The sequence below is a fragment of the Giraffa tippelskirchi genome, chromosome 4, assembly GCF_054371585.1.
Source record: "Giraffa tippelskirchi isolate mGirTip1 chromosome 4, T2T-mGirTip1v1.2.pri, whole genome shotgun sequence".
NCBI classification, from domain to species: Eukaryota; Metazoa; Chordata; class Mammalia; order Artiodactyla; family Giraffidae; genus Giraffa; species Giraffa tippelskirchi.
The window spans coordinates 32044646-32060217 of record NC_137278.1 but is presented as its reverse complement, the minus strand read 5'-3'; the positions used below and the strand labels follow the sequence as shown (position 1 = coordinate 32060217).

At 38.2% G+C, this 15572-nt stretch overlaps 1 protein-coding gene and 1 non-coding gene across 2 annotated transcripts in view; one reads left to right on the top strand and one right to left on the bottom strand.

Annotated features, from left to right (window-relative positions):
- RAB10 (RAB10, member RAS oncogene family) overlaps positions 1-15572 on the bottom strand; it is a 64290-nt gene that overhangs the window by 6081 nt on the left and 42637 nt on the right. The window contains exons 3-4 of the mRNA XM_081592792.1: positions 13932-13992; positions 2847-2985 (exon numbers count right to left, since the gene is read on the bottom strand). Of these exons, the coding sequence (XP_081448918.1) occupies positions 2847-2985; positions 13932-13992 (200 nt within the window). The remainder of the gene's footprint in view (positions 1-2846; positions 2986-13931; positions 13993-15572) is intronic.
- TRNAW-CCA (transfer RNA tryptophan (anticodon CCA)) lies at positions 7022-7093 on the top strand. Its single transcript has one exon. It is a non-coding gene; the product is annotated as a tRNA-Trp (tRNA).

Sequence of the window (15572 nt, the reverse complement as noted above, 5' to 3'; positions counted from 1 at the left end):
GGACTGCAGCATGCCAGGCCTCCCTGTCCCTCACCATCTTCCAGAGTTTGCCCAAGTTCATGCTCATTGCATTAGTGATGCCGGTCCAGCCATCTCATCCTCTGATGCCCTCTTCTCCTGCCCTCGATCTTTCCCAGCATGAGGGACTTTTCCAATGAGTTGTCTGTTCGCATCAGATGACCAAAATACTAGAGCTTCAGCTTCAGCATCAGTCCTTCCAGTGAATATTCAGAGTTGATCTCCCTTAAGACTGAATGGTTTGACCTCCTTGCTCTCCAAGGGACTTTCAGGAGTTTTCTCCAGCACCACAGTTCGAAGGCATCAACTCTTTGGCATTCTGCCTTCTTTAAGGTCCAGCTCTCACAACCGTAGTGACCACTGGGAAGACCATAGCCTTAACTATATGGACCTTTGTCGGCAGAGTAATGTCTCTGCTTTTTAACACTGTCTAGGTTGCTCATCGCTTTTTTGCCAAGAAGCAACTGTCTTCTGATTTCATGGCTGCAGTCACCGTCCACAAAAGAAACTTAAAAAATGAAGGCTTTTTTTTGTTTCAAAATCTATGTCATTAATGGATTACTAAATACCAACAGACTTCTTGTAGCAATGGAAAAGGTGACTGAAACTGGGAAACTGAAATCAGGAAAGGAGTACATCAAGGCTGTATATTGTCACCCTGCTTATTTAACTTATATGCAGAGTACATCAAGAGAAATGCTGGACTGGATGAAGCACAAGCTGTAATCAAGATTGCCGGGAGAAATATCAATAACCTAAGATATGCAGATGACACCACTCTTATGGCAGAAAGCATAGAAGAACTAAAGAGCCTCTTGATGAAAGTGCAAGAGGAGAGTGAAAAAGATGGCTTAAAATTCAACACTCAGAAAACTAAGATCATGACATCCGGTCCCATCACTTCATGGCAAATAGATGGGGAAAGAATGGAAACAGTGGCTGACTTTATTTTTGGGAGCTCCAAAGTCACTGCAGATGGTGACAGCAGCCATGAAATTAAAAGACACTTGCTCCTTGGAAGAAAAGTTATGACCAACCTAGACAGCATATTAAAAAGCAGAGATGTTACTTTGCCAACAAAGGTCCGTCTAGTCAAAGCTATGGTTTTTCCAATAGTCATGTATGGATGTGAGAGTTGGACTATAAAGAAAGCTGAGTGCTGAAGAACTGATGCTTTTGAACTGTGGTGTTGGAGAAGACTCTTGAGAGTCCCTTGGACTGCAAGAAGATCCAGCCAGTCCATCCTAAAGGAAATCAGTCCTGAATCTTCATTGGAAGGACTGATGCTGAAGCTGAAACTCCAATACTTTAGCCACCTGATGCGAAGAACTGACTCACTGAAAAAGACCCTGATGGTGGGAAAGATTGAAGGCGGGAGGAGAAAGGGAATGACAGAAGATGAGATGGTTGGAGGGCATCACCGACTCTATGGACATGAGTCTGAGTAAGCTCCGGGAGTTGGTGATGGACAGGGAAGCCTGGCGTGCTTCAGTCCATGGGGGTTGCAAAGAGTAGGACATGACTGAGCAACGAACTGAACCACTGAAGTATTATCACCTTGGGTCTAATATCGGATTAAAGACTTGGTCTTTATGTTTCCAGCCAAAACTTGCTTTACAGAGTTAGTCTTCTTTTTTTTTTCCTTTTGCCATGATGCATGGTATATGGGATCTTAGCTCCCCAACCAGGGATGGAACCTGAGACCCTTGCAGTGGAAATGAAAAGTCCTAACCACTGGACTGCCAGGGCTTTCCCAAGAGTTAGTCTTGATAGAATTGAAAGCATAGAAGACAGCAACAAGACATGAAAATAATTTCAACAAGAAGCTCCCCATGCTGCAGCAGAGAAAACAAACATGCTTCAACACACAACTTTCCTGTGTAAAAACTGACATCTTCCCTGGAGAAGGAAATGGCAACCCACTCCAGTATTCTTGCCTGTAAAATCTCATGGACAGAGGAGCCCGGAGGGTTACTGTCTATGGATTGCAAGTTGGACACAACTTAGCGACTAAACCACCACCACCACTGTTGTTACCAGGGAAGAGATTTGTGTCCTATATGGAATAGTCTCATAACAATCTCCTGGGATGACAACTGCATGGTTAAAATTTTTATTACCCCTCCATATGTGTATGTGTGTGAGTGTGTGTGTGCAGACACACAATATATCATTTATATTACAAAAATAAATATGGATTAACATAAAAAAAAAAAAACCCTGACACCTTCACATGAAATGATACAGCACTATTTTCTTGGTTAGGTTTTTATCTTATTAGTAGTCTGTATCTTTAAAAATGTTTAAAAGGGATATGGTACTTCCATAACTTAAATACTTACTGACTTATTTTTGGCTACACCGCACATTCATGGGATCTTCATTCCCTGACAAGGGATTAAACCTGGACTGTGACAGTGAAAGTCCAAGTCCTAACCCCTGGACCACCAGGCAATTTCCAAAAATATGTTTTAAAAATTACTACTGAAAATGTAATTCATTCATTAAAAAAAAAATTCACCAATAAAGAATTCCTTTAGAGAAATCTGTAAAACTATTGGTAGCTTCCATCTGGGGCCATCTTATAAGATGGTTGTACAGAGTTTTTGGGTAATTTGTTAATTGCCCTTGACAGGGTTCAAAACAGATCTGCCCAAAATTTTAAGAAAAGGGTAGGCAAAAAATAACATTACCATGTTACAAGTAAAAATACTCAACAATAATGATAGCAAACACTATACCCTAAAGATCAACAGGAATATTTATTCTTCTTAATTAAGGACACAAATGTGTGTTTATGTAGAGTTTATACAATTTCTAGGTCTTACCTCATCTATGTTTCTAAGCCACTTGCTGATGTTTTCAAAGCTTTTACCATTGGTGATGTCATATACTAGCATGATACCCATTGCTCCTCTGTAGTAGGAGGTTGTGATGGTGTGAAATCGCTCCTGGCCTGCCGTATCCCTGAAATAAACAGCCAATAATTTGTACTGAGCATTTTAATATTACTATGTTCTAGATGAAGGGCAAAACAGTAGACTAGTTTAGTAAAAATAGAGATTAAAATCCACTATGTGACACAAAACACAAGCAAACCACCACTTATTTAACTCTTAAATAGTAAACAAGGTTATTCATAAACATATATACGTATAAATACTGACTAGTCTAAGGAAATTAAAAACCTACCAATACTGGATGAAAATCTGAAAGGGAAAACAGTGTAAACTAACACATAAAATTCTTAGTTACTTAAAAATGAATACCAGCCAAGTGTAAAAACTGTAGGAATTCCATTTATTTAGTGATCTAGTTCTATAATGTAATACAAAAGCATGTAGAATTTTTAGAACATTAAAGGAATACACCATATTAGAGCCATATTTATCTTTAGAATCATTTACAAAAGTTGTATAGATAACCTCATTTATAAATAACAAGACAAAAATATGTAAATCGTAGTATTTTTCAATGCCTTCAAGCCAAAGATTTAAGAAATTCTGTTCCTGTAATTTTTCCCTCATTTGCATCACAAATTTCTTCTTTTTATGGATTATAATTAACATATATACATGTTTAGGTCTCCCCTTTCTTTTCTTAAAAAAGCAAACTTCAAACAAACAAAAAAAACCCTCACTTCCAATTCCACACCCCTCCAACTAACACTGCATTTCTGTTTCCCTTCCCCGCAAACTTTTCTTTTAAACTTTTGTTTTAAAGTAACTAACAGCCTCACAGGATATTTCAGAAAATAGTACAAAGAGGTCCTGTATAGCCTTCATCCTGCTTTCCCAAATGGTAACATCTTACATCATAGTACAACTGACATTGGCACAATCTATAGACCTTAGAGTTTACTTTTTTACATGCACTTGTGTATGCACATACATGTATTGTTCTGTGCAATTTCACAGCATATAGATTTGTGTAGTTACTACCACAAAGAAAGCACAAAATTGTTGTCTCACTCACTCCTCCACTTCCTACAGCCCCTATATCCTGGCCAATGATTTGTTTTCTATTTTCTCTAATTTTGCCATTTCTAGAATGCCAGATAAAACAATCTTTTGTTGTTTTTTTTTTCAATCGGAAGAAAATTACAATGTTGTGTTGGTTTGAATGCAACTTTTTCAAATGGTTATTTACTTTTTCCAGCATAATGCCCTTGAGATTTATCCAAGTTGCTGCATGTAATACTAGTCTGTTTCATTTTATTACTGGGTAGTATTCCATTGTATGGAAGTATCACAATTTGTTTAATCACTTGCCCATGGAAGGACATTTGGGTTGTTCTAGTTTTGGGCTATTACAAATCAAGTTGCTATGAATATTCATTTGTAAGTTTCTGTATGTTCATAAGTTTTCATTTCTCTGGGATGAACATCCAGGAATATTACTGCTGAGTCAGATGGTAAGTATAGGTTTAACTTCACAAGAAACTGCCAAACTTTTCTAAAGTGGCTGTGCTACTTTACATTCCTATAGGAGACCTAGTTTCTTTGCATCTTCATCAGCATTTGGTGATCTCACTATATTTTATTTTAGTTGTTCTAATAGGGCATGCAGTGATATCATCAATTTAATTTGTATTTCTCTATCCAACCAGTCAATCATAAAGGAAATGAGTCCTGAATATTCACTGGAAGGACTGATGCTGAAGCTGAAACTCCAATACTTTGGCCACCTGATGCAAAAAACTGACTCATTGGAAAAGACCCTGATGCTGGGAATGATTGAAGGCAGGAGCAGAAGGGGACAACAGAGGATGAGATGGTTGGATGGCATCACCGACTCGATGGACATGAGATTGAGCAAGCTCTGGGAGTTGGTGATGGACAGGGAAGCCTAGCGTGCTGCAGTCCATGGGGCTGCAAAGAGTCGGACACGACTGAGCAACTGGACTGAATTGATGACTAACTGATGTTATACATTTTTTCATGTAATTGTTTGTCATCCATATATCCTCTCCAGTAAAATGTCTGTTTGTGTCTTTTGTGTATCTTCTGATCGGATGGTTTGCCTATTTCTTTCTTCTTTTTAAACTACTGAGTGTTGAGAGTTCTTCTTATATACAAGTCCTTTGTCAGGTATGTGATTTAGAATTATTTTCTCCAGGTCTATAACTAGTTTTTTCATTCTTTTGACAGGTCTTTGGTAGACCAAAATTTTTTAATTTTGTTGAAGGCCAATCTATTAATTTTCAAATCTTTATGGATTGCGGTTTATAGTGTTGTATCTACTCTTCACCTAATCTTAGTTCCCAAAGATTTTCTCCTATGTTTTCTTCTCAGAGTCTCATAGTTTTGCATTTAAAAGGATGATATAATTTCAATTAATTTTGGTATATATTATATATAATCTCACTTAAATGGAACATGCAGAATAGGAAAGTCTACAGAAATTAGTGGTTGTCCCAACTGAAGATGGTTTGGATAGGATGGGAAGAGGCTGCTAAAAGGTGTAGGTTTCTTTCTAGAAGTATAAAAACATTCTAAAATTGCGATGATGGTGAATATACCTTGGAAAATTACTAAAAAACTAACTTTACATTTTAAATGGGTGAATTGTAAGGTATGTGAATTATGCTCCAAAGTCATTACAAAACAAGTGGAAAACATGACAGTTTAAAATACGAACTAAACATACCAATGACAATTCATTATAACCACAACCAATTCCAAAACCCTTGCCCTGAAGTTTACAAAGTGTTACAGAATTTGCATTTTTCACCAGCCCCTCAAATTTTGAGGCACTCTTTTTCCCTAATAGCTTGAGCCACGTTTTTTCATGTCCCCAAATTCACAAGCTCGGTCTCACCTGACAGTTTCTGTACTGGCTATGCTCACAAGGGCACACATACACGGTTGGCACCTCATCTTTGCATTTTAACCATCACCTTATCAGAAGTCTTCTCTGTCCTCCAATTTAAATAGTCTTCCAGTATCTCTCCATTCCATCTCCTTACTTTACTTCTTTGCAAAGCACTTATTATAGATTTATTTACTGCCTCCCATGACCTCTAAAAGGTAGGTCTCATCAGAGATTTGTCTTGTTCACTGTAGAATACACAGTATTTATCAAAAAAGCTGCCCCCAAAATGTAATTTAACCAAAACAAATAAATTAAATATCATTTAAGAAAACCATCAAACAGACATGAAATCAGTTCTTCTATGTTGTATCCTAAAATTAGGTTAGACTACTAAGAGACTACATACGTAAGAATTTGTATTTATAGATTTATACACATTCTTATACCACAACTTTTTATCTCCATTACCTCAGTATTATGTCAAAACTACTTAGCTAAATCTAAATCAGTGGCACCTAGAGAGGAAATTTTATGTTATAATCCTGCTTAGTTATAAAATACTAATATAAAAGATACTGAAATATTAATAGCCCCTCCAGAAAGATAATCATTATTCAGGTTCAGAGTTTTTGTTTTGATTAATGGCATACTACTCCATCTGTTCTCTGATTTTTGTCCCTTCTATTTTCCAAAACTTCTTCCACCCTATCTTCCTTCTTTTTTATATGCTCTCCTTGCCAAGACTTTTTAAATTATCCTTTTCCTGGATCCTAATAACAGTCCTAACAACTATTAAGGCAATCAACAACTTATTTCAAACTAGACAGTCCCTGTCTCACTACCTTTAGGCTAAGTGTGACCCTTTGCCTAGGGGAACAAATCACAGCTGCTAATTCACAGTCAAATTATTTTTAGGTTTACATACACACATATACGCAGGTCTAAAGACTGGTTGACTCCAATCACCAAAAGCAGGTGTTTCTTATCTGAAGAGCAATTATACATTGTGTATGTTCACATTATCTTTTTATGTCCCATATTACAGGTTTTTTTAAGCCTGTTTTCAAAAACCACTCAGTTTTCCTCTATTAAAAAACTTTTTTTTCTTCTCTGCCTATGTAGTATAATTAGGTTTCTGAACTTATTAATCAATGGCAATAGAATTTCCCTTACATAAAATAATAGGACTTCCCTGGTGGCTCAGAGGTTAAAGCATCTGCCTCCAATGCCGGAGACCCAGGTTCGATCCCTGGGTTGGGAAGATCCCCTGGAGAAGGAAATGGCAACCCACTCCAGTATTCTTGCCTGGAGAATCCCATGGACGGAGGAGCCTGGTAGGCTACAGTCCATGGGGTCGCAAAGAGTCAGACACGACTGAGCGACTTCACTTCACTTCACTTCTACATAAAATAATAGGTGCACAGCTAAGAGACTGTTATAAAACCCTATTTTATACATTCCTAGAACGAAAATAGCATATTTCCTTAATAGTTTAGTTCCACACACAGGGTCAAGGAAGCTGTTTACTCTGGATGCTGTTATGACAGTTATTTTTAGTATGGGCACTAACAGCACTGGAACAGCCCAGAGACAACATCAACCTGCTTGGCAAAGCAGAGACTTCAAATTTCATGACTTTATGCTTTTGGTAACATAATGAAGCTATTCCTTACTTTAAGATGCTAAATTTCTCACATTGAGGTTTTTTTAAAAACAATTTTTACCTATTTACAACTGTGCTGGGTCTTCATTGCTGTGCACCAGCTTTCTCTAGTTGTGGCGAGCAGGGACTACTCTCTAATTGTGGTCACAGGCTTCTCATTGCAGTGGTTTCTCTTGTTGGGGTTCCCAGGCTCTAGACCACAGGTTCAACAGTTGTGGTACATAGGCTAGTTGCCTGAGGCATGTGCGATCTTCCCAGACCATGGATCGAACCCATGTTCCCCACACTGGCAGGCAGATTCTTAACCATTGGTCCACCAGGAAAGTTCACACTGAGTTTTATTTTAACAAGACTTGGATTTCCCCACTGATATGCAACTTCTCTACACCCAAAATACCATGAGTTGAAATTATGCTCATCTTCATCTTCCAAAAGGGTCAACAGTCAAACAAAGCCTGGTAACTGCCCTTGCAGAGATTACATTCCAATGGGGGAAAGGAACAAGTAATATACATGATCCCAAATTGTTACAAATGCTAACAAGGTAAACATGGTGGAATGATCAAGAACGACCTAAAGGGGAGGGAGGAAGAAATCTAAATAGTATAATCAGGGCAGTCCTCTCTCTAGAGGTGATGCTGAAGGTTGAGTGAAAAGTGAAGTATGAACAGAAATCAATCAGTCATTCCGTCAACAAATATGTATTCAGCATCTGTATCTGCCAGGCTCTGTTGTAGGGAGTGGTATACAGCCACAAATCAGACAGATGGGATCCCTACCTTCAAAAAGCTGATATTCTAGTGGGGGGAATAAGAATGAACACTTTTTATAAATGTGGTAAATTTAGATACTAAAAAATACTATGACAAAGATAAACTAAGATAAAGCGTGATCATGCCTAAAGCAGCAGTCACCAACCTTTTTCGGAATCAGGGACTGGTTTCATGGAAGACAATTTTTCCATGGACTGAGGGTGAGGTGGTATGGGATTGGTTTGGTGATGATCCTCATAAGGAGCAGGGAACCTGCTGCTGCTGCTGCTGCTGCTAAGTCGCTTCAGTCGTGTCCGACTCTGTGCGACCCCATAGACAGCAGCCCACCAGGCTCCGCCGTTCCTGGGATTCTTCAGGCAAGAACACTGGAGTGGGTTGCCATTTCCTTCTCCAATGCATGACAGTAAAAAGTGAAAGTGAAGTCGCTCAGTCGTGTCCAACTCTTCGGGACCCCATGGACTGCAGCCTCCTAGGCTCCTCCGTCCATGGGATTTTCCAGGCAAGAGTACTGGAGTGGGCTGCCATTGCCTTCTCCAGCAGGGAACCTAGATCCCTCATTTTACAGTAGGGTTTGTGCTCCTATGAGAACCTAATACCGTCACTGATCTGACAGGAGGCAGAGCTCAGGATGCAAGCAATGAGGAGCAGCTGTAAATATAGATGAAGTTTCCCTTGCTCAACCACCCACTGATGCCTTCTTGCCGTGTGGCCCAGTTCCTAACAGGCCATAGACCCATGTCACGGGGGTTGGGGACCCCTAGCCTAAAGGACTGGGGTGGCTTTAGCTAGTTATCAAGCAGGGCCTCTCTCAGAGGCTAACAATGAATTGAGATTCAATTAGAGATGGCAGCATCACAAAGATCTGATGAAAAGCATTCCAAGTAGAAGGAACAGGTGAATTACAAGGGCCTGAAGATGGGAACATGTTTCCTGCAGATGGGAAAAAATGGCCACAGTGGCTGGAGCAGAACTGGTAAGAGATGAAGTCAGAAGGGGCTGTAGCCAGAACCTGGAATTTTAAAATTTATTTCTGTTGAAATGAGAAGCCTCTGGAATGGAGTGGTACTTCAGAATGCTTAGTCTAGCTACAGTTGGGTGGGTTAAACGGGGATCTACAAGGTATGTACAAACACCAGAAAAAAGCTTGCTGTGTTCATGGAACTGAAAGGAGATCACCTGAGGGTACAGACTATATACACAGGGAGCAAAAAATGAGGTCAGAACAACAGGCAGGGGCCTACTCTGTAAACTGTGGAAAGGAACTTGGATTTGGAACTTCGGTTTTCATTTGAAATACAATGGAAAGTCAAAACGGCTATAAATAGAGGAAGGAATGACAACCATGATCATATTTATATTTGAAAAAGGTTACTAAGGCTATTACTTGGGAAACGTACTGGAAGAAGGCAAAGGCGAAGTAAGGACTTGTTAGAATATTAAAAGCCTACTGCAATGGTCCAAAGAGGTAACAGAGGACCAGGGATAGATGGAGACAAAGAGGTAACAGAGGACCAGAGATAGATGGAGACAGCAAACTGTATTTGGATTCCAGACATATTTTAGAGATAGGATCAGTAAGACTTGCTAACTTGAAACCTGGGGTTAAGGGAATGGGAAGACTCAAAGATGACTTCCATGTATCTGACACTTCATGTAGGTAAATGGTTAATTCCTCTACAATATGATATTACTGGTTTCTGGTAACTGTGTTGATGCTAAAATGTGTTGCTGGTACAAGATTTAGATGTTGACAGTGGCAAACATTTCTGACACCTCCCCTCCCTCAACAACTAACAAAAAGGAAAAAAAAAAAAAGAGAAAAGGCAGACTTGAAGTAACTCACTGTAACTGTTTTCCTCACTACTCTGGAAAATGCAGTTAACCAAAGATACTTCAGTAGAGACTTTCTAGAGATCCAGGATTTAAAAAGCCACAGCTGCTTCTCTATCAGCCAAACAAGCTAATTTTAGGCCCACACACTTGCGCAGGACAGGTGAGACCTTTATGGAACAGTTAAACTGAAAAGATTCCTGGAAAGAAAGCAAGAAGTGAAGATCACTCAAGTAAGAAAAATAAGACACAGCTTTAGTAGCACAGTCTAAAGACAGTTTCCAAAACAAATACTCAATCATAGAACAATTTTTCATGCTGAAACAAGAACCTGAATATAGTCATTGAAACTAAAGAGATAAAAACCACTGTGCTTTTTTTGTAGCACAGCATTTTGAAGCAAAGCATTTAAGTTGAGAATAGCCTTTTGAAGTTTTAGAACCATTATAAATTATGAGTAATGGGGTTTTTCACACTAAAAGCCTTCTTGAAACACTGTGCATATCCCAGATCTTTTAACCTAGAGCTGCAAGACTTTTTTTTCTCCCTGGAATATTAATAAGCACGTCAACTCAAGCAAAGGAACAAAATCAGCTGGCATAATGCTAACCTCTTATATTAAGCACAAATTTTAATCAGTCAACTCATTTCTGGTCTTTATAAGCAACTGGTATTTCAAGTTAAAAGCAGACAGCTGTATACATGAAAATCTAAACTACAGCAAATTTTCCTTCCAAAGTGTTTGGAAGGAAACAGAGGTTCTATTAAAATTTTGTAAAACATTAAACAACTCTAAAGTATAAACGTTATCATTTCTGTGCTATACTTGAGTCTTATAGAAACAGTAGAAATCTTTTCTAATCTTGAAAGCTATATTGGAAGACTTACTATTTCAAAAAAGCATCTTCTGAGGAAGGCTCTTTTTAAAACCAAGTATTAGTTATACGTTACACTTCTAAAAGCTAGAGACTAAAATGATAAGGGGAGGGGAAAATGTTTAAAGTCATGAGTCAAGAAACAGAAGGGAAAGTTTGTGGAGGACACAGTGTAGAGAAGAAACAGAACACATTTAGCAGGGCAAAGGTTTTAAATACTGCATGAAGAAAAATATATACAGGTGTGTGCTTTTGTTAGGTACACACTCACATATACGTACCTGTATACTGAGTCACAGAATCACAATGTAGTATGTATCTTAACTATTGTTAAAAAGTTTGAAAATTATTAGCTTAAACACGAATTGTATCCCCTGTATAGAGGGGATACAGTTAAGAGAACCAATCAGTGTGGCAGAGCTTCAGAGAGGGCTTGAAAGACAAATGTTTTGTAGGGACGTGGTCTGAATAAGACCTGAGGCTAAGAATAAAGGAGAATGGTTGAAATTCAGAATACTAAGTAACTGATATCTTTTCCCTTGAGATCATTTTAATCATAATGAAATTATATATGAGACATTTCATTTGGTGAGTTATTTCCTAGCTAAAGAAAAGAAAAAAAAAACAATGATCAAGTGGAGTGGGCTTCAGAGAACTATTAAATTTAGGAAATGCTTTCTAATCTTTAAAAACATTTGTATTAAATTTGAAAGATGTTACAAAGATTGGATTTCTAATTACATGGTCAGGTAATGAAGACATGCTGGTTAGACATATACCACTTCTAATTATACCTAACTTTTGAAACTATTTTTTGGATTCTGAGACAATGTCCTCTCCTAATTCTCCTTCTAACTCTCCAACTGTGACTTCGCAATTTCCTTTGTTAGCTTGTTCCTCTACTCAAATATGTTACTATTTTTAGGGTTCTAAACTCATCATGGGAGATCCCCAAATAATAATATCTGATTTCTTGAATTATGCACTGGAGATTGCGCCAAGCGCTTTACATGGATCACTAATCCTCATAACCATTCCATGATAGATCCAATTACAGTAACTACCAAAGACAGTGAATAAGCAAAGTTGCTCAGTCGTGTCCGACTCTTTGCGACCCCATGGACTATAGCCCACCAGGCTCCTCCATCCATGGAATTTTCTAGGCAAGAGTACTGGAATGGGTTGCCATTTCCTTCTCTAGGGGATCTTCCCGACCCAGGGATCGAACCTGGGTCTCCCACACTGCGGGCAGATGCTTTACCCTCCAAGCCACCAGGGAATCCCAACTACCAAAGATAACATGAGTTCAAATTTAACACAACTGTTGATTGGCAATGAAGAAAGAAAAATGACAGTTACTAGAAAGACTGACAACATCAATTGACAAACTACTATTTAGAAGAGGCAGTACTGCAATTAAGAATGTCACTCCCAACCCTACGTTCAGAGCATGTAACGCCTCTCAGCTCTGCTATTAACATGCTGTAAGACCTTTGTTTAAACTATTTTGAAATAGTTTTTCATCAAAAAAAAAAAAACACAACTATTTTCTGAAACTATTTCAAAATGCCTCTGTCTCCTTATCTATAAAATAGGAGTAATTCAAGAGAAAAGGAAGCATTTGTAGCAGCTTTATGGTGAATAAAGTTGTTGTGATATATCTTAACAATGGAATATGACTTAGAAATAAAAGCAACGAACTTACTGCTACACATAAAATCATTGATAGCTTTCAAAATAATTATGCTGAGTAAAGAAGCCAGACTCCTCCTTCTCAAAAAAGACAAAGAAAAGTAACACATTATATGACTGCATTTGTGTATAGTACTGCTGCTGCTGCTAAGTCACTTCAGTCGTGTCCGACTCTGTGCAACCCCACAGATGGCAGCCCACCAGGCTCCCCCGTCCCTGGGATTCTCCAGGCAAGAACACTGGAGTGGGTTGCCATTTCCTTCTCCAATGCGTGAAAGTGAAGTCGCTCAGTCATGTCCGACTCTTCGCAACCCCATGGACTGCAGCCTACCAGGCTCCTCCGTCCATGGGATTTTCCAGGCAAGAGTACTGGAGTGGGGTGCTATCACCTTCTCCGTATACAGTACTAGAAAATGGAAACTGGTCTATAGTGACAGAAAGCACAGAATGGTTGCCTGGGGGCCAGGGATAGGCAGGAGGGAGAGATTACCAAGAAGTTTGAGGAAACTTGTGAGGTGATGGATATGTTGGTTATCTCGATTGTGGTGATGGTTTCAGATTTATCCATATGTCAAAGCTTACCAAACTGTATACTTTAAATATGGGTGGTTTACTGTCTACTAGTTATACCTCAATAAGGCTGTTTGGGGGGGGGATAATATACATCTCACAAGTCATTGTGAACACCTAATATTCACTGAAAAATACAGATATTATAATTTTAAAGTCTATGATACATACTTGAATGCAAATTTAAAAGAATTTTTTTGTACTTCAATGGGTCAAACCCTATACATACTAATGAAAATAATGGTAAAGCCTATAAAAATTTATACACAATAAAGAAAACAAATATTTTAGCTTAAAACCTAAAAAAATAAGATTATATTAACTTTTATATGGTGTTTCTGAGCCAAGTACTGTGCTAAAGGCATTACATAGATTACTTCATGTAATCCTTGCAACAATCTCTTAAGATAAGTGATATTATCTCCACTTTACATGTGAAGATTAAGGGCCTCACAGTGGTATGTAACTTACCCAAGTTCATACTGTTAAGTGGAAAAGGTAAAACACTCAAGTCAGCTCTCATGGACTCCAAAGTCCATGACAATTTTTTTTTTTTAAACATCACTGAAAAATCACCTACTACTGGCTTGGAAAGGGAAGTCTTCTAGAATTAAACAGTTGACAAGGAAGGATTTCACTGCCTAACCTTAAGGAAACTTGGCATTCTACTGCATAAAGTAAATTAGAATCACTTACCATATCTGCAGCTTGATCTTCTTTCCTTGTAATTCAACTGTTTTGATCTTAAAGTCTATTCCTACAACACAGGAAAAAAAAAAAAGGTAAATTGTATCTATGGCTCTGAACGTGGTTATACTAAATTTAACTGGCATAAAAACACGCTTTCAAAATGTTTGGTTCTGGAAATTTACTATGTATGCAATTTTGAGCAAAGTGCCCCATTTAAAACCTATGTAAGATCCAAGATAGAAAAGAAAGAATTATATAGCCTTTTTACATTTAGGAAATTGAAAGAAAATTTTAATATCTAACATTTTAATGCAAAAGAATAAAAAGATTTTTCCTTATTAGCAAAAAACCATTGCCTTCACTAACTTGCAGAAAAGAGTACTACCAGGGATAAACAGGGTCATTTCATAATGATTAACATGTCAATGAATTAGAAGGCACAAAAATATTTTATGTTTATGCACCTAGTAACACAAGAGTTTCAAAGTACATGATGCAAAAGTATTATAGATCCCCAAGGACCTGTCTCACTCCTTTACCAACTAAATCTTCAGCTTGGTCCTTTCAATTTGTTTCCTACACCCAATCAAAAGGAAAAGAGGGCCATTTGTCTGACATTTATAAACCTCAAACTATGTCTACAGTCTGTATTTTTGTTTCTCTGGAAATTACTGAAAAAATCATCCTAAAATGACCTGGTTGTCAAGACCAACTCTGAACAGGATTGAACAATCCAACTAAACCCAATGAAATATAAACAAGCAAACAAAAAAGGAAACCTGGAGAAGACAGGGGCAATGCAGAGGAAAAGATATAGTTCCTTTTATCTTCTCAGAACAAGACAGAAGGGAAGGAAGTAGGGAGGAAGGAACAGAAATCTGAACTAGACAACTCTTGGAAATTAAAAAGGCAGAAATAATATATTCAACAGAAAGGCTGTAAGGGAAAAATGAGATCTCCCAGAAAATACAACAAAACGACAAAGAATGGAATATATGTGAGGCATGACAAAGCGGAAGATCAAACCAGGAGGCTGACATCTAACTCAGGAAGTTCAAGAAAGGGCTTCCCTGGTGGCTCAACGGTAAAGAATCTGCCTGCCGACACAGGAGACACGGGTTCGATCCCTGATCCTGGAAGATTCCACATGCCTCGGAGCAACTAAGCCGGTGCAGTATAACTACTGAGTCTGTGCTCTAGAGCTCAAGAGCCACAACTACTGAAGCCCAAGCCCCCTAGAGCCCATGCTCTGAAACGAGAAGCCACCACATCGAGAAGCCTGCTCACCACAACTAGAGAGTAGCCCTCACTCACCATAACTAGAGAAAAGCCACACAGCAACAAAGACCCTATGCAATGACAGAATCAAAGGAATCTGAGACTGAAAAACTCACCAAGCGCCTAGCATAATGAATAAAATAATATCTATACCAAGTTATACCATCATGAAATTTCAGGGCTAAAGATAAATTTCAGTAGTAATATATTACAAAGGCTTGTAGAGAAACAAACTAGGCCATATTAAATAATTAAAAACAACTCTGAACAACTCAACAACACTAGAATACAGAACACAAAAAGGTAAATAAAAAGTATTTTCAATCTACAGCCAGCCAAAATCAAATGAGAGAGTAAAATAAAGGTATC